This window comes from Erythrolamprus reginae, chromosome 2, assembly GCF_031021105.1.
Source record: "Erythrolamprus reginae isolate rEryReg1 chromosome 2, rEryReg1.hap1, whole genome shotgun sequence".
In the NCBI taxonomy this organism is placed as follows: domain Eukaryota; kingdom Metazoa; phylum Chordata; class Lepidosauria; order Squamata; family Dipsadidae; genus Erythrolamprus; species Erythrolamprus reginae.
This window is the reverse complement of record NC_091951.1, coordinates 203,265,577-203,285,112: the sequence shown is the minus strand read 5'-3', so window position 1 is coordinate 203,285,112 and position 19,536 is coordinate 203,265,577. Positions and strand designations below refer to the sequence as shown.

General features: G+C 44.1%; 1 protein-coding gene across 1 annotated transcript in view; it reads left to right on the top strand.

The window, feature by feature from the left end:
• Window positions 1-12,225, top strand: part of SLC6A8 (solute carrier family 6 member 8) — a 40,640-nt gene extending 28,415 nt beyond the window's left edge. The window contains exons 11-13 of the mRNA XM_070741354.1: window positions 2,780-2,880; window positions 5,351-5,521; window positions 6,828-12,225. Of these exons, the coding sequence (XP_070597455.1) occupies window positions 2,780-2,880; window positions 5,351-5,521; window positions 6,828-6,965 (410 nt within the window). The 3' untranslated portion in view covers window positions 6,966-12,225. The remainder of the gene's footprint in view (window positions 1-2,779; window positions 2,881-5,350; window positions 5,522-6,827) is intronic.
• Window positions 12,226-19,536: the final 7,311 nt, after the last annotated feature.

The following is a 19,536-nucleotide window of genomic DNA, read 5'->3' as shown; positions in this document are numbered from 1 at the left end:
AATGCAAATCTGTGGGGGAAGTTGGTTCCATAGAACCGGAGCCACCACAGAGAAGACCCTCTCCTGCAATCCAGCCAACACTGTTTGGCTTACAGGACCCAGAGGAGGCCAACTGTGGGATCCGATCGGTTGCTGGGAAGTGTGAGGCAGAAGATGATCCCCTAAATAATCTGTTCCTAAGCCATGTTGGGCTTTATAGGTGATAACCAACACCTGTGGCAGCCATCTTGCTCTGGAATTGCACCTTATGGCTTTCCCACATCACACCGGCATGCCTTTTTCACATGTAAAGTAGGATGAGATCACATAAGAAAGAAAGGTGAGGCTGTATGGACTGAGCTCTCTTCCCCCTCCTCCCCATGAAAAGAGTGGCTAGAGTGAGTTTAGTACCTGGGTGACAGGCAAAGGTTAAGATCTGGAGATCTAAATCGCATCATTTGGAAATCAAACCACACGTATTTCATTGTCGTTTACAAGTTGAAAGAAAATGATCAAAGACAAGAGGGCTTCAATCCACTGAGTCTTGATTCCTTGCATTGCAAATTGGCATTCCAGGGACCAAAAAATTCTTCTGCCTCTCCAATTCAGTGTGATGTTTTACTTTGAAGACTAATTGGGCTGCTGCTGGTATCATCTTACTTCCCAATCACTCTTTACATCACCGAATAGCAAGGCAGAGATGAAAAGGATCTGGGCTTCTGGCTTGACCCCAGCAGGTCTCCAGGGCACTCACCTTGCTAACAGCCCGAACTGCTTTGTTGGCAGCCCTACACTTTCCTTAATGCAGGTATGAGTAGAATGTAAATAATAAAGAGATAAATGTTGAGAGCTTCCCTTGTACCTGCCTTGATTTATGTGGAAAGGGCAAAGGGCAAAGCAATCAGAGTTCTTCTTGACAGGAACTGAAAGGTTTCTAGCTTGGTCCTGCGTGTGCTGCCTTGACTGGGCTGCAGGCAGTGGTACAATTTCTCTGCAGGTAAACCAGCATCAGGTATGTGTGAGTGTGTGCGTGCATGCATGCGCGCGCGCACACACACACACACACAGATAGTTAATATTCTATAATGTCTTTAAAAGTTGATTGCCATATCTCTTGTCCTTGATGGTTATGAGCACTGGACTATGGGATGGGACCCATCTGGTTTATGAGCACTGGAGCCTATTTGGAAACACCTTAGTCCGAGCTCCATCCATTTTGAGGTATGGCCTCTCATGGCCTGCTTTGGCTTATTTGGCTTCAGGGTGCATATAAAATTAACTGTGTCAACCCAAATGCCCATTTTCATTACCAGTGACTCCAATGCTCTTTAAACCTCATAGCAAATCTGGAACTACAAATTGTGTAACTGAGCAATGCAGGCCTGAGGGACAAGGTCACTAAGCATGGATTATTTTAAGGGCATGTGCTGTAACAAAACAGTTCTAGGTTTCCCATTTTAAACTCTAATGATGCATGGAGGAATTAGGAAATTTCACATATGGAGAAAAAATTATTGGTGGTTTCTGAGTTTGGTTGTTTTCTTGAGAAGCCAGGGAGCACCAAGGACACCTGATTTCAACCATCAGCTACAAATATTCTCCTTTATCGGAGAGAAACCCATGTGGAAAAGTAGTCTGCCAGATTATTCTACCCTTAAGAAAAACAGGGAGTTACACTTAACCACCATTCATGCATGCACATTTTCAGCCTGAGATAGGAAAATCTAGTAACAAATTTGCTATGTGATCCGTTGCTCAAACATACTCCCCCCCCTCCAGTCTGTAATTTTCTTGCAACGTTAGAGAAGTAATATGCTTTTTTGGAGATTTTTCAACTTCTCAAACTAACCAGCAGCTCTCGGATCTCCCCCTCCAAATAGCAATCAAGCGTGGCCTAGCTTAGCATCCAAGATCCCTGTCGCCCTCGCATGGCCAAAGAGTAATTAAAGGGTGTTTCCCCCCCCCACTTCACCCTGTCAGTACTTGCTCCAACGGGGAGGTGAACCCTACCCAGCATGACACATACACCTCGTTTTTAATTATCACTTTCCAGCTTGGAGCTGACAATAGTCATGCAGATATTGGCACTTGGGAGAGGCAGAAGATCCTCCCATGAGGCCATTCTTTTATCCTAACAATTGAGAACATAGCAGCATTTTAAAAATAAATGTTCCCTCTCTCATTGTGGCGCTCAAAGCCAACAGGAGGTGGTGTTTCAGTTTAATTTGTCAGGAGTCAAAAAATGAGGTGTGATCTTGTGTATGCAACTAATGTGGTCAAAGGTTGGACTTTATAGACATTCTGTTATGCTCCATCAATCAAAGGCACCTCTGTTTTTCGTCTCCCTCTCTGGGCTGCTGAGACATAGCTATGTCCTTGAAAGGTGGCCATATAATCTGCAGTCACTAGGAGGGGAGGAGCAGACCGGCTGGGCTGTTGTGGTGAGGCAGAGGTGTGCAGAAAGCTTCAATGGAAGACCCTAAGGACCCTTTCAGCCTTGTCTCACAGGGATTCTAGTACCTCGCTTAGCCCCAGTTGGCCACCGTCCAGAATAAGAAAGCTGGATGGATATTATACCTCTTCGCAGTTCAGAGATTACTCCTAAGGGTGGCTTTGCATGGAGGGCAAGCATGGAGGCTGCACTCATTGAACACTCCAGAAGTTCTGTGATCATGCAAGATCCAAGGCTCTAATGTTTGAAGCAGGCCCAGCCTTCTCCCTCTCTGGTCTTATCCAGCAAAGCTCCTCTTCCTTTCTTAGAAGCCTCTCACTCTTTTCACTGCTTCTCCTCTCCTTCCAGGGGCTGACCGTTTCATGGATGACATTGCCTGCATGATTGGGTACCGTCCCTTTCCTTGGATGAAGTGGTGCTGGACAGTCATAACTCCTCTCATATGCCTGGTAATTTTTTTTTGTGGGGGTGGGGGAGCTCTTGAGCAGGGGTTTCCAATCTTGGCAACTTTAAGACTGGATGTCAACTCCTGGAATTCCTCAGCCAGCTTTGCTTTTCTGGCTGAGGAATTCTGGGAGTTGAAGTCCACAAGTCTTAAAGTTGCCAAAGTTGGAGACTCCTGGAGATTCTTAGTGGTGGGTGAAGCTAGATTTTGGTACATTATTGCTTAGTCCCTAGAGTTTTCCCACCAGTGCAGGGTCCACTTTTGGGGATCAAATAAATGTTGATCCAATGGTTGCAACAGGAATTGACTGACCAGCTTGCTGCCCAAGCCATCCTGGGCTGAGAGAGTGACTGCCCCAAAATCACCCAGTCGACTTTCAGGTCTAAGGTGGGATTATTATTATTTTTAGTTATTAGACTTGTATGCCGCCCCTCTCCGAGGACCCGGAGCAGCTCACAACATGCAATACAAAACAATATGTATACAAATCCAATAATTAAAACAGTAAGCTAAAAAACCCATTATGTTAAAAAACAGTCAGTCTACTCAATCACATCCACACATAACATTTAACGGTCAGTGTAGTGAGGTAAATAACAGAATCTCACAAGTCTGTTCCAAGTTTCTCCCGGTCTCGTCATATATTAAAACAAAATCAAGGCAAAGTTACTTACAATTCCCCCCCTCATGCTTCCAGTTACTTATTTATTTGGGACGTGCAAAGAGCCACCCAAGTTGAGACACTGGGGCAGCATCTAAAACCATGAAAAATTCAAAAGGAAAAATAACACATGCTCCTGAAATAAACGAAGACATTAAATGGTGATCAGGACTAAGGTTGGGTGCTGCTCAAAGTTACCTTTAGTAAGATGACGATCTATATAAATTTGATAAACAAAGAAATCAAGACTAAAATATACCACTTTTCAACACAAGGGGAATCTATTAGTCTGACCCCAGATACTAGGGAAAGAGCCATTTATTTTATACTACTTTACTGCCTTTCTGAAGGTCCTCAGCCTCCACCTCACCCCCTTTAATTACTCATTCCTTTCTTTCCCCTTAATGGTTGCCTGATACCTTTCCCAAGATCCTTCTAAATTCCATCACATGGACTTTCTTTAATGACCACGTTCATGCCCCTTTAAAGCTAAGAGGCTATTGGGGCTCCTTCCCCTCCTTTGATTTGCTAAAAAGAAAAAAAATTGTAATCAAACCAGCTGTGCCCGCTCAACAGTATATGGTGCCCTTAGGCCACTTCAACTAACGTTTCCACTTCCCTCCAGTGTGAAAATTTGCTTTCCTAGGACCATTCAGAAGTGGTATCCCAGCTCAGTGCCTACTCAGCCTGCAAAGCTGCCCTGCAATTCTGGCATAAGGGCCATCGCTTTCCCCCAAAACATAGAAACATAGAAAACTGATGGCAGAAAAAGACCTCATGATCCATCTAGTCTGCCCTTATACTATTTTCTGTATTTTATCTTAGGATGGATATATGTTTATCCCAGGCATGTTTAAATTCAGTTACTGTGGATTTATCTACCACGTCTGCTGGAAGTTTGTTCCAAGCATCTACTACTCTTTCAGTAAAATAATATTTTCTCATGTTGCTTTTGATCTTTCCCCCAACTAACTTCAGATTGTGTCCCCTTGTTCTTGTGTTCACTTTCCCATTAAAAACACTTCCCTCCTGGACCTTATTTAACCCTTTAACATATTTAAATGGTTCAATCATGTCCCCCCTTTTCCTTCTGTCCTCCAGACTATACAGATTGAGTTCATGAACTCTTTCCTGATAAGTTTTATGCTTCAGACCTTCCACCATTCTTGTAGCCCGTCTTTGGACCCGTTCAATTTTGTCAATATCTTTTTGTAGGTGGAATACTGAACACAGTATTCCAAATGTGGTCTCACCAGCGCTCTATATAGGGGGATCATAATCTCCCTCTTCCTGCATATCAAAGAATATCAAAGTGGGCCTACATACATATCCCAGATGCACTCTCATTCCAAATGCCAGCACGCATAAACTATTAGCCTCTCCAGAGAGCATCTGCCGGCACTCTGTCCCTCCCTCATTTCCAAAAGATGCTGCCGTTGTCAGAAGCAGCTGCTGAGGTAGAGATAGCTGTGATGACGGCAGGAGGCATTGCCTGCAAAATAAAGAAGTCAAGCAGTGTTGACTATTGACAGGCTTGCTGGGGGTTCTGGGGATTGGAGCTCAGCACATGGTTGGGGGAAGCAGCTGTAGAGATTTTGTTTCTCTAAGAATGCTTAAGATGTCCAAAAAGGGACCAAAGAGAGTGGTTCAGTCTCTTCAAAGGAAGCAAAGAGAGAGAGAGAGAGATGTTAAGCAAGTATAAGCCATTTTGTCATATCTGGGACGCACTAGAAGGGTGTCTATTGCTGTAGGGCTACAAACTGAGAAGAGGAAGAACTGGCTTATTTTTAACCCATTGGTAACTCCTTTGCAGGGTATCTTTTTCTTCAACATTGCCTACTACAAGCCATTGATCTACAACAACAGCTACGTTTACCCCTGGTGGGGAGAAGCCATTGGCTGGGGCTTTGCACTATCTTCCATGTTGTGTGTCCCTCTTTTTGCTCTCTACAAATTCATCCGTGCCAAGGGAACGCTGGCTGAGGTGAGGCTCTCTCTCCCCACATTGCGAGAACAGAAGGCATGGATTGCAGGGGCTGGGGCTGAAACCTCTATGCATAGCTGGGAGGTGGGGAGGGCTTTCCAGCTCTAGGAAGCAGGGTTTGCTACTGCCACCCTCATCCGCGTCAAGCACATGGATGGGAGTGTTAGGAACCTCAGGTTTGTAGGCATGCGCTGAGACCGCACCTAGGACCCAAACCTGTCTTCTCCCATTGACTTGGCTTGTTGGAAGCTGACTGGGAAGGTTACAGTTTGTGATCACGTGACCCTAAAGACAGCGCCACTGCCATAATTTTGATCACATGACCATGGGGAAGCTGCAACAATCATAAGAGAAAACATATCATAAGTGTTGTTTTAACTTTGGTCACTAAATGCAAGTCAAGGGCTACCTATACTTGTTTTATGAATGGAACTATTGTGAGGTGGGGACATTTCTGCCCTGCTAAAATACTGGTTCCCCCCCCCCCCCCAAATAAAATTGCCTTTCGCAAGACTGAGGCAAAGGGAGGAAGTGCTCTGGAGAAAGAGTCCAATACTACCATCCATCCAATTATTGACAGGCCGGAAAATCTCTTAGTTGACAAGAATGCTTTTTCTCACACTTCTCTCTTTGGGTAGAAATGACAGTTGTATTATTATTTATTTATTAGATTTCTATGCCACCCTTTTCCTCAGACTCAGGGAGGCTCACAACAGCAAAATACAAAACGTGTAAAAATCTAAGTCTAAAATACTCTCTAAATCCCCAATTTCTTTTAAAAAACCTAATCACTCACATACATATAGATACATTCATCGCCCGGGGCTAGGTGTTAATTTAATGGCCCCAAGACTGTCGGCAAAAATGGGTCTTTAATGTCTTGCGAAAGGGGGGGGGGTGTTAGTACGAATCTCTGGGGGGAGTTGATTCCAAAGAGATCCCTTACAACAGGCTGGATGCTGTCCCTTCCCTCCTGACCATGTGATCTCGGCAGGGATTTGTAGTCCTCACAGGCTCTGAGAAAATGAGTAGGATTTCCTTGCCAGAAATTGATCAATAGTAGAATAATAATGGGCTACTCTATGAGGAAAGGCACAAAACATAAAAAGGTATCAGCAGTAAGTGAAAATACTGAGTATGTTTGAAAAAGAGAGAAGGTGAGGTTGATATGAATGAATCAGGAGGATGAGATGTGTCTCGTAGGTGGGATGCTGGGAGGAGGTGAAATCAAAATAGAGGCAGAGGCGAAAAGGTGTTTCTGAAGTTTGGTCTGACCCCCCCTCTCTCTTCCTCTGCTTCTTCGCAGCGCTGGCACCACCTCACCCAGCCAGTCTGGGGTTTGCATCATCTAGAGTACAAGGTGCCCGAAACGGACGCTCTGACCACCCTCTCGCCTGTCCTGGACGGGGGCTCCAAAGTCGTCATCTTGGAGAGCGTCATGTGACCAACACTCCCCCCCCACACTGCAAGAGGGGCCCTGTTGGGGGGAAAGGATTCCATCTGTGAAGCTGGGAGGGGGGGAGAGCTCCCCCCCTGTGGGGAAGAGGTACTAGGGATTCTTCATCCATCTCCACCTTTTCCTCTCAAGCACCAGGACAGCTGAGAGGTGGATTAACTAGGTTCCCTCCGATCTTTGATCAGAAGGTTGGAGTACTAAAGGCCATAGGGGTGGGGGAGGGGGAGGGAGGTGGGGAGGGGAAGAGAGCCTTAGATTTACATTTTTTTAAAACAAAGAAGTTATTTTTTAAAAGATGAAATATTTTAAATTTCTATATACAATACATACAAAGATACATACATATATGTGTACATACATACATACATATATACATACATGTAAATTTCTGTGCATTCGGGCTTTTTCCTGTGTAATATTGTTGAGTATTTTTGCAACGTTTCGGCGAGATCCCATTCACCATCCTCAGGCTGAAGTCTTTGGCTTCATGCTGCTGTGAATCCAGTTTGTTTGCAACTGCCGTGTTTCACAGCAGCACAAAGACTTCAGACAGGGTGGCGAGGGTGATCTCGCCGAAACGTTGCAAAAACACAGGGAAAAACCTGAACACACAAAAATTTACATACACGTACCCTTGAAAATCTACAAAAACATATATATGTAAGTATGTATGTATGTATGTATGTATTACACACACACACACACACACACACACACACAAAACCAGATACGTATAGATACAGATATATCTTTAGCCAAATGCATGGAACACAGATTCCTTCCCATTCAGTAGATGACTGAGTTGGGATCCAGAGCACTGCACTTTTATTCCTTGCTTAGGTGGGGGGAAGGAGGGTTGATCGGGTTAAAAAGAGGGGCTGTATATCTGGGCCCCCGTTGTCTCTGGTTTTGTCAAGGAAGCAGAGTCTGGCACTTAGCAGAAGCGGGAAGGCTTCCGAAGGGAGCTGTAGTGGTTTACTACTACAGTCAGCAGAGAGACCTAAAGATCAATTGCAATTAGCATTGGGGACTTTTATTCTCGAGTTTTGTCCCCCTAGCACTGAAGCAGCGTCTCTCGTTTTTTGTGCCCTCTTGCCCAGACCTGTGAGGGTGGCGCTCCCCTCATGCCAAAATGGCAGCCCTCCTGGCCTGTCTTTATCAATAACGGGCACTGAAGGCCGTTCTCTCCCCACCCTTCCCATCCCTTGCCAACCGAATAACTTGAATCATGGGAACCCTTTGTATTAAGACTACACGATGAGTTTCACAGTATTAACGAGTTTCATAGTATTACAAATTTGCCCACCATGAGAATACAGGGAGAAGGGATTGTGTGCTCTAAACCAGGCCTTGCTCCTGGAGAAAACACAGCCCTTTCCTGAAATGTCTTGCATTTTACACATCCCCTCCCCTGCCGAGATGGACAACACTATTTGGTTCAAATGTTTCAAGTGCCTCCTGTGTTGCCATTGTGCTGCCTCATCCCAAAGCATTCAAACCTACTTTGTGAAATGGTGCAGGCAGCGCTTTCTGCCTGGCACCTGCAATTTGCAGGAATTACCTTCTGGGTTGGGGACGGAAGGCACACAAAAGTTCTCCACAGATGTATTAGGAAAAAGAGTTCAGGGTTTCTGTAGGATTTGTAGCCAGAATTAGAATCCAACACACACGTACACACAGGTACACACCGGCTGCCTGAATAAACCTTGCCAAAGTCTGCTTCCATGTCAAGAGCAGAAGAGCCATGGATATTCAGGTGTTGTTAGACTACAGTTCCCATCATCCTTGGCCGTATATTGTGAAAACGATGGAATTTGAAGTCTAAGAACATTTGAAAGGCCATGGATTCCCCCACCTTTATTTGGCATCAAATCATTGGTGCCCCTTTATGCCAGTGTTTTTCAAATTTGGCCATTTTAGGAGGTGACGGTGACCCATGCTGACTCTGGAATTCTGGGAGTTGGAGTCCACACCTCTTAAGGCTGCCAAGTTTGAAAACATTGCTTTATGCCATCCTTTGCCAACCTGGTGCCCTTTGACATATGTGATGGACATCACCCAGATTTCTAAGCCAGTACAATTAACAATTGTGCTGGCTGGGAATAGCCTCCTTGTTGAAAGCACCAAATTCAGGAAGGCTGCTATAATGCTTTTATGCAACTCCTGATAAATCTTCACTAGTTTTTTTTTAATTTGCACATTTTCTAAGAAAGAAAAAGTGTGTTGTGTAAATATACATTTATTCGCATATCTAAATATCCAAGAGAAACCGATCCTTAACTGTCGTAGAGAGCTTAATACTTGTCTATTTTTAAAAAGAAGCGCTTATACAAGAAATAGAAATATTTAATTTTCTTATATTTCTGCAGATTGTACAAAAAAGGGTGAATAAGAAAGAAATTACAGAATTTTATTTTGTGACAAAAGTTATAAATATTTTGTCTATATTTGTTTAAAATAACAATTCAACCTCATGAAATAGGGAATTGGATGCTTTTGAAATTTTAGGATTAGTATATAGGATGATCATGTAACAAAATAAGCAACCATTTGGGGGAAATGAACAAGGTTTGGCAGAGAGGGTTGAACTGATCTTCATTAACTAAGAATTGTGTGATTCATTTCATCTGCTGCATGTAGTTTGTATTGTCTGTAGCTAATACTGTTTTCTGGTGTGATCAGTTTTAAGGCTTCTGATGTTGTTTAATTGCTGCTTCACAGAACAACTGTCAATCACCAAGCCAGGCATGACAACATGCCTGCCTGAAAAGCTAAATAGAGCCTCCATAGCCAGTTATTGTGTACCTTTGAATATCAGCTGCTGGGGAAACCTATGGGGAGAGATTCACATGCTTTATTTGTGAGTCCCTGGAAAGCTTCAGAGCTGGTTGCCATTACAAATAAAACGCTTGGGCTGCATGGGTACCAGATCAAATTCAGCAGAACTCCTTAAATTAATTATGTTTACTTGCAAGTCAGAAACACTATGCAAGATGCTGATACCGCATCACATCCAATAAGCAAACCTATTTTTCATAATGCTCGGTTAGGAGTTCAGTGCATCCACACGCAGTTGTTAAATATGACAATCTGCAAGCGAGCTGCATGTGTTTCTCACATTGTTTTCTTTTTTTAAAAAAATGCATTGTAGAGGTTGTTATGCCGCTTTTGGTCATTTCTGTGTCTATGCAGCTAATGCATTTGACATGTCAGTCCCATCTGAATTCTTCCTCAGTTTATCCCTTTGGGGAAATGGGTGTTTTCATTGGAGTTCTTGCCCACATTTCTTCCAGCTGCCTCCAACAGATCACTGACTCTTTGATTTATTTGATTTAACTATAGCGTGCTATTACCAAGATCTCCATACAGGTGTCATTTTGAGAACCGCATTACCTTGTAAGCAAAAATAAACCTATGACTCAGTATTAAGACTGAAAGGCCATCTTTCAGTACCTTTCTCTTCCATTTCCTATTAATGCAGAACACAGTAACTAAAATCCGCTTTAGAAAGTGTGTTGTTTTCAGCCACAGCTTCACACCCTCCCTGAAGTTAACCTTTGCAGGACTCTTCCCCCTGCTTGTTGTCACTCACCCGGCAACAAAGACCCTCTTTCATCCATTTGCACACAAGAGCTACTGTCGTCTTTTGCTGTCTGTCTTTCGAGAATTTGCCTTCACTCTTATACACGCCAAAAACATTTTTTTAAAACATTGATGGCAACAACCAGGCAGACTATGCTAAAGAAAATATTAATGCATGAAGGGGCTCTGCAGGAAAGAAATGAAAGAAACACCCACAAAGTGAGGAGGCCAATGTTGTCTCGACCTAAATAATAACAATAACCAGTGTCCAAGGCCAGCTGTTCACACCTTAGCTGCTTCCATGGATATTTCTGTCCTGCAGACTCTGTTCCCATTGTAGATGTGTCAGCTCGATGGCAGAGATTGCCAAGTGCCGCAGTTCACAAATCTTTGCCCTTTCTAAATGCTTTTACTGCCTACACTGACTAGGAGTTTCTAGGAAAGGAAGGTGGGATGTTGCTTGATGATTTTGACCTGTGCCTGCCTGCCCAGAAAGCTTTGCCTTGGTTGCAAGGCTTCTCCCACCTGCTTCATTCATCACCTCTCCCTCCAGCTGAGTTAGCAGGGAGGTCCCCCTGGATTGTGGGGCTCAGGTTTTTCACTGGGTTGTCCACATCTCTCATCAACCTTTTTTCCCTCCTCTCTCAGTCCCCCACCCCTCAGTTGCCTGGCCTTTTCACCCTCTGAGTCTCACCCTGGTCCCAAACACACGCAAGCCACAAACCAGAATGAGTGTCCTAGGTTACGATACTGATATGGATCTGAAAGCCAGCAAGATCCCAATTGGTTTATCCAAGGCTATTGGCTACTAACAGAGTTTGCGAAAATAAGGCCACAAAGATTTTGTCCCAGAGCAAAACAAACTCCCGATGAGATGATACCCTCAGTTGCCTTCTTCAAATAACAATTGACAAGAAATTTGCAGGTCTCGGTTTAATGATCTCAATAGTCTCCTGTTTGTTGCCTTTGCCTGGGAAATTCCTGCCTGCTGTTCTGACACAGATCCTTCTTGGTACAGATTTTTACACCGTTTTCATCTTCCTTGTATTAATTTGCCAGCCAGGGCTGGAAAATGTAACCCGGAATCCATTACTGTCGAATCTTAAATTTGGACAAAAGAAATGAAATGGCATAGAATATTCCGATGAAATATGTTAGTCAAGAAATATTACTCTCAGGCGTAAAATAAAATGGAGATTTCCGACCACTTTCACCAGCATCCGTCTGCAAAAGGGTGAGACCTGCCCCATAGTCTGGTCCAGAACAAAAGATTTCCAGCTGCTGCCATTCAAATACTCCCAGCCTGTGCAAATGCCACTCTTGTTTTCCATTTTGCAAATGGAGGGAGAAATGGTGATCACCAGCCTCTGCTCAAGACCAACTATGATCTGGGAGATTACATTCATCTCGCACACACATCAGGGCACATGCGTGCATGCACACACACATTGGTCTTCCAACATTGCAGCTTTAATCCCAATTGCCAGTATTAGCTCGGTGCCAGGTATATTGCAAAAGTTCTTCAAGTCCCATTCCTCTGTAATCAACTGCAGGTTATATGTTGTCTGTAATTACTTTTCGTATACAGTGTGTATGCGCGTATGCGTGTGGGTATGCTCGCTCTATCATGGAACATAGCAATAAAAGGAGCCACCTTGACCTTCCACCCAGGTTAATGTGTCTTTGTTTGTGAAGCGTGGCTGGGTTGGGGGAAAGGCAGGAGGAAGGGCAACCTGGCTTCTCTTCCTCCCAAGCTTGGCCACACAGGCTGGCTGGGGAATTCTGGGGGTTGCAGTCCACATATCTTAACGTCGCCAAGGTTGAAAAACACGGTGCCAAAGCAATCGTTCATCGATTACGAAATTGAACATGTGCAAAGATGGGCAGGCCCAGACCCACACCCATCACAACGTTTCCTGGAGGTGTTGAAAACGAAACTCGCAGAAAGTGGAGATGTGACTGACTTCAGATGCAGTGGATATCTTTAACATCACAACCTTTCTATGCGGTAGGCATGGGAGGTCTGCGTTTTCATGCTCCTGTTTGTGGATTGATAACTGTCACAGAAATAATAACTTCCAAATATTTGTTCACCACTGCGATTTACCTGACAATGAAAGGAAACAATCAAGATTTCTTTTGCAATTGCAAACTATAGACCCTTGATGGCAAACCAATGGCACATGTGCCACAGGTGGCACGCGGAGCCTTGAGCCATAGTGGCGCAGTAGTTAGAGTGCAGTACTGCAGGTTGCTTCTGGCTGTAGTTCACCAGATCAAATCTCACTACCAGCTCAAGGTTGACTCAGCCTTCCATCCTTCTGAGGTGGATAAAATGAGGAACCCAGATTGTTGGGGGTGACGTGCTGACTCAGTAAACTGCTTAGAGAGGGCTGTAAAAGCAGTATGAAGCGGTATATGAGTCTAAGTGCTATTGCTATATTGGAGAGCACACAAGGCCTTGCTCTATGTCAGCTCCAGCACAAATGCGCACGCTGACCAGCTGATTTTCATTCTTTTCGGCCATTTTCATTCTCCTCAGGCTTCAGGGAAGCCTCCTGAAACCAGGTGATGGCGAAAAACAGCCAAACAGAAGTTCGTTCTTTTGAGCTATTTTCCGCAGGCTTCAGGAGCCTGTTGCGAGGCCTGTGCAAATGTACAGGGGCAGCAGGGGTGTTGTGACCATGCACAGAGGAAGGACATGCGCACACTAGCATGCACTCACACACCCTTTTCGCAAACGAAAAAAGCTTCGCCATCACTGCTACAGACATTTGATTACATTTGGTGCTTCGCCAGCAACCCAACTGAGCTAAGGACTCAAACCATCTCAACTCTTACACCAAATATTACGCAACTAAAATTGGATTGTGGTTTCCATGGTGAAATCAGGCTATCGACTGAAAAGTAACCGTTTTCACTACTGACCTTTAGATTTCAAGTCTCCTGCTGTATGTCACGAATTCACTTTTATATTGTTCATAATTGACTTAATACAGTGTGCATTCCAAAAGTAATGCAATTATTTTTTTAAAAAAAGTAATTTATTGAACAGATTTGCAGAAACACTTAAAATTCTTCAAAGTACTGTCCTTGGGCCTCTACATATTTTTTCCAGTGACTCTGCCATGACCGGTACACGTCTTTGGAGACCTCTCACAAGGTCTTTGTCACGGCTGATTGGATCTCTTCTATGAACGAAAAATGCACCTTGCCACAACGCACTACGAGTCTGCGAGTTCCTGGCCAAACACCAGGTGCCAATGCTGCCCCACCCTTCCTGTAGTCCTGACGTCACCCCAGCAGACTTCTTTTTGGTCCTTCGGATTAAGGCAGTCCTGAAAGGAACCCATAGAAGAGATCCAATCAGCTGTGACAAAGAGCTTGCGAGACGTCCCCGAAGACACATTCCAGGGTGCATACCGGTCATGGTAGAGTCACTGGAAAAAATGTGTAGAGGCCCAAGGACAGTATTTGGAAGAATTTTAAGTGTTTGTGCAAATCTGTTCAATAAATTACTTTAAAAATAATAATTGCATTACTTTTGGAACGCACCCTGTTTTGCTAAAAGGTAGCAGAGAGAAGCCACACAATTAATGGTAGAGGCACAACATTTAGCCACACACATCTTACCTGTCCCTGTTTCTGACAGGTGCAGCCAGATACTAATGCAGAGAGAAGGGGATTTTATGCCCAGGGCAGAGATGTAGTCTATGCTAGAGATCAGCTGACAGGAACTTTCTCTTCTTTTCTCTGCAAAGTCAGTAAAACAGCCTGAGGTCTGTTCCCAAAGCAAAGAGAAAATCTGAAAAATTAAGTCCCTGTCAGGATAAGAAAAGAAATACAACCCCCCCACCCCCCCGCCCAAAGGATTATTTCTGGAATATAAGTAGGTGTCAGTGTGGTTAATGAATCCCGCGAAAGGGTTGCATTATTCTAATTAAAGCAATTTGAAATGATATTTCTGTGGAAAATAGGGCAATTGGTTCCAGCTTCATAGACAATTAAAATTTCTAAACGTATATTTTCTTTACTAAATATTACAGTAAGGATAATAAAAACAAAACCAAAAAAATCGACCAAAGACTCAGGCAGTCCTACATCTCCTATTCTTGTGTTGCCATGACCACATTCGTGTCATTCAGTATCATCACATTTTTGCTCTAATATGTATCTTCCATTTTAAACTAAACAGAGGAAAACTATTTTCCTCTGATGGAATCTTTCTTCTCTCCATTTTGCGAGATTAGCAGCATCTTAGACATAGAATAGGGTAGGATAGGATGATAGGATAGGATAGGATATGGAAGACTTTGGAGGTCTCCTAGTGCAGATCCCTGTTCAAGCACGAGGCCCTATACCAATGAAGGTGAACCCATTTTTTGCTTGGATGCCAAAAGGATCCTGGGAGAGGGGCGGAATACAAATCTAATTAATAATAATAATAATAATAATAATAATAATAATAATAAAAACACATGCTCATACCCATAATGCAATGCCCTCTCCCCATGCATGCATGCACCCCCACCCTGTGCTGCTTCCCTCTCACCCACCCCCAGCAGGGCTCACTGAAGCTTCTAGAGCAATGTTTCCCAACCTTGGCAACTTGAAGATATCTGGACTTCAACTCCCAGAATTCCTGGCTGGGGAATTCTGGGAGTTGAAGTCCAGATATCTTCAAGTTGCCAAGGTTGGGAAACACTGCTCTAGAGCCTGTGGAGGGCAAAAAAACAGATTCCAGCTTTCCTGAAGCCTGGGGAGGATGAAAAACAGCCCAAAGGCCCAACCAGAAGTTTAGTTTCTGAACTTCCTGTTGGGTCATAGGCAGGGATGGGCTACTGCCTGGATGGGGGGTGAACACAGTGAGGGTAGCAAAAATGGAGCTCCACCCCAGAGCACCCAATTTGCACTGAAAGATCCTGAAAGAAAATGCATAAGCCATGCCCACAGTGTAGTAGTAAAATTTTTGGTAGCCCTTCACTGGCCATTGGGTGTGTTTTTTGCCATCCACAGGCTCCGGAGGCTTTCCTGAAGCCTGGGGAAAGCAAAAATGACCTCTCCCCGTCCTCCAGAAGGCCAAGAATCAATTGGCCGCAATGCACATGCATGCTGGAGTTAAGATAGGGCAACGCCTTGCATGCCCTCAGATACGGCTCGGCGTGCACACGTGCCATAGGTTCACCATCATGGCCCTACACCAGGGGTAGGCAAAGTTGGCTCTTCTGTGACATGTGGACTTCAACTCCCAGAATTCCTGAGCTAGCATGGTTGGCTCAGGAATTCTGGGAGTTGAAGTCCACAAGTCATAGAAGAACCAACTTTGCCTACTCTCTGCCCTGTATACCCTTACAGACAAGTGGCTGTCGAGTGTCTTCTTAAAAACCTCCAGTAATAAGCACCTACAATTTCTGAAGGCAAGCCCTTCCACTGATTTAACTGTTCTGTTAGGAAGTTAAGAGCCAGGATGGCACAGTGGTTAGAGTGCAGCACTGCAGGCTATTTCAGCTAACTGCTAGCTATAGTACAGCAGTTCAAATCTCACCAGCGGCTCAAGGTTGGCTCAGCCTCCCATCCTTCCGAGGTGGGTAAAATGAGGACCCAGATTGTTGGGGGCAATAGACCGATTCTGTAAACCAGGGCTGTAAAAGCACTTTGAAGCAGTGTACAAGTCTAAATGCTATTGCTAAGTTTATCCTTAATTCTAGGCTGCTTCCCTCCCTGATTAGTTTCCAACCATTCTTGTCCTGCCCTCTGGTGCTTTGGAGAATAATTTGAGCCCTTCTTCTTCATGGCAACCCCTCAAATATTGGAATACTGCTATCATGTCACCCCTAGGTCTTCTTTTCTCTAGACTAGCCAAAGCCAAATCCTGCAACTGTTCTTCATATGTTTTAGTCTCCAGGCCTTTCTTTAATTGCACACACACTAGCCTCCTGTTAACTGAATTTGGGGTCACATTAAACATGACCTGGAATCAATTTATAATCTGCACTAAATCAAACAATGTATTATTTGACCTTGCACTAAATTGCGACCTACCTGTTTACAAATAACCAACATAAGAGGATCATCCCACAGCATGATTGATTATTGTTTCCAATAGATAATATCAGATCCATTTACTTTAGAAACCTGGTGGTCCTATTACATGGGTAACATACATAAACCTCAGGACTGGCACTTTTGCTCTTACATAAAAACTTGAATGCTGGCATTTCTTTCAAACTAGTATTGGAGCTTACCAAACGGCGTGCTTGGTGCAAAATTAGTAAAATTGGATGGCTTTGCACAAAAGGAAACTGACTAGCTGGTATCTCATCGATTTGAACCAGTGGAGTTAAATTTATAGCTCAGCATAGAGCAGGGGTGGGTCCCAACTTACCTCGCTCCCTATTCCCTTCCTTCAACACCAGGTGGGCGCATGGCGCAACTGCTCAGTGGTGGAAAAATCCGAGGGGAAAAAAGCCAAAAACCAGATGGCAACCGCACGGTGCCAGGAACTTGGTTTCTGCACTTGCTCAGAAGTAAAAAAATATTTTAAGTTTTTTTTAAAAAGATGGCAGTGCCCACAGACCAACACGAGCCGAAATGGGTCTGTGACATCTTCGTGAGGTCACCAGCCGGTCGCTACCAGGTCAGTTGAGCCAGTCCAAACCGGGAGGAAGCCACTCCTGGCATGGAGTGAGAAAAAGCAAACAGATATCCGGTCACTTCTAGTTCTGAATGGCTGAGTCTGTTCTGCAAACAACAGAACACCCTGCAAAAGCCACAGGGCGTCAAAGCACAACCCCACAGGATTGGTGCACTCCTTGGGAGGAAATAGAACTAAAGAGCGGAATAATGTTTACATCTGTACGTGCACAGTATATATAAGTATGTGGATATTTTTTGCTGCGGCCCAAATAATATCTCCCTTGAGCAAAGATATATAGGTCAGTGCCTTGCTAAATCAGACAAAACCACTTTGGTTTTCACTCACAATTTGGCACTGATCAAATTTATTTTTAAAAATGGCTTTGACCCTTATAATGACAATTATAAGATTATGAAAAACCTGGGAAGCAAAGTGAATAAAATATAAATACTATAAAGTATTTTATATAGTAAGGTCTCATTGTCCCATGTCACTGCCGTGGCTTGTAAATTCTACAAGCCGGTTTGGGAAGAAAAAACAATTGCTACCAACCTGCCTTCCACTGAGGATCTGTATACTGCATGAGTCAAAAAGAGGGATGTGAAAATATTTACAGACCCCTCACATCCTGGACACAAACTGCTTCAACTCCTACCCTCAAAACGATGCTATAGAGCACTGCACACCAGAACAACTAGACACAAGAACAGTTTTTCCCCCGAATGCCGTCACTCTGCTAAACAAATAATTCCCTCAACACCTGTGATAGGGAACCTATGGCACAAGTGCCACAGATGGCATGTGGCGCCATATCTACTGGCATGCAAGCCGTTGCCATAGCTCAGCCCCAATATGCATGTGTATGCTAGTCAGCTAATTTTTGGCTCACACAGAGGCCCTGGGAGGGCATTTTGGGCTTCCAGAGAGCCTCTAGGATGGGGAGAGCATTTTACACAAACACACGCTCCAGGGAAGCCTTTGGAGCCTGGGGAAGGCAAAACACGAAGTTGGGAAACAGGTCATTTCCAGCCCCCAGGGGATCTCCAGGGGGGAAGCTGTTTTCACCCTCCCCAGGCATCAAAATATAGATGTGGGCACTCGCACATGCACAATATTGTGCACACATGCTCTTCTGGCACCTGAGGTCAAAAATGTTTGCCATCACTGCTCAACACTGTCAAACTATTTACTAAGTCTGCACTACTATTAATCTTCTCATCGTTCCCATCACCCATCTCCTCCCACAAATGACTGTATGACTGTAACTTTATTGCTTGTATCCTTACAATTTATATTGACTGGTTCCTAATATGATTGATTGCTTATTTGTACCTGGACTATCATTAAACGTTGCACCTTATGATTCTTGATGAGCGTATCTTTTCTTTTATGTACATTGAGAGCATCTGCACCAAGGCAAATTCCTTGTGCGTCCAATCACACTTGGCCAATAAAACATTCTGTTCTGTTCTGTTCAAGTTCTAACCATTGCTCAGGGGAGTCAGAGAGGGTGTCAGAGACCAGAGGGTGATTTCAAGCTGGGAACAGAGCAAGCTTCAGCTGCCAGTGGTTTGTCCTTGTTCCTGCCTCTTCTCATTTGCCAAGATTGACAATTTAACTACAGCTGACAAAGATCCAAGAAAGCCAGGTTGGGTTGAAAGAAAAGTCAGGCTCAGGAAAAGCAAGTGATCAATTCCTTGAACCTGCTAAAATACAGGATTGCCACTGTCCTTTGTTTTATTAAGTTGCAATAGCATTGTCAAACGCCAAATGCTGCATTGGGGGATTTTGTCACAGGTGGCTCAGGGAGACAGAAGAATAGCAGCAGCAATAGCACTTAGATTTATATACCACTTAAACAGTGCTTTACAGCCCTCTCCAAGTGGTTTACAGAGAGTCAGCACATTGCCCCCAACAATCTGGGTCCTCATTTTGCCCACCTCGGAAGGATGGAAGGCTGAGTCAACCTTGAGCCTACTGAGATTCGATCTGCCAAACTTGCTGGCAACTGGTGATCAGCAGAAGTAGTCTGTAGTACTATACTCTAGCTAGCCACTGCACGACTGTGGCTCAAGAAAGGACGAAATACAAGAAATGGCAACCTTATAATAATAAAATCTTCAAACCTGAAATACTATCAGGACCTCCTTTAAATGTTCAGTTATGCAACCTTCGTTGATGCTGGGGAAACCAGTATCCTCAGCCCCAAACAGGACTGTTCAACTTCCAGGTAACCACTATGCCCCCTCCCAGCATCTAACAAACTAATAGGTGAATGCTGATCTTGAACTTCTGCAGCTGCTGGTGAGCAACACTGAAATTGGCAGTTCAGCAACATTT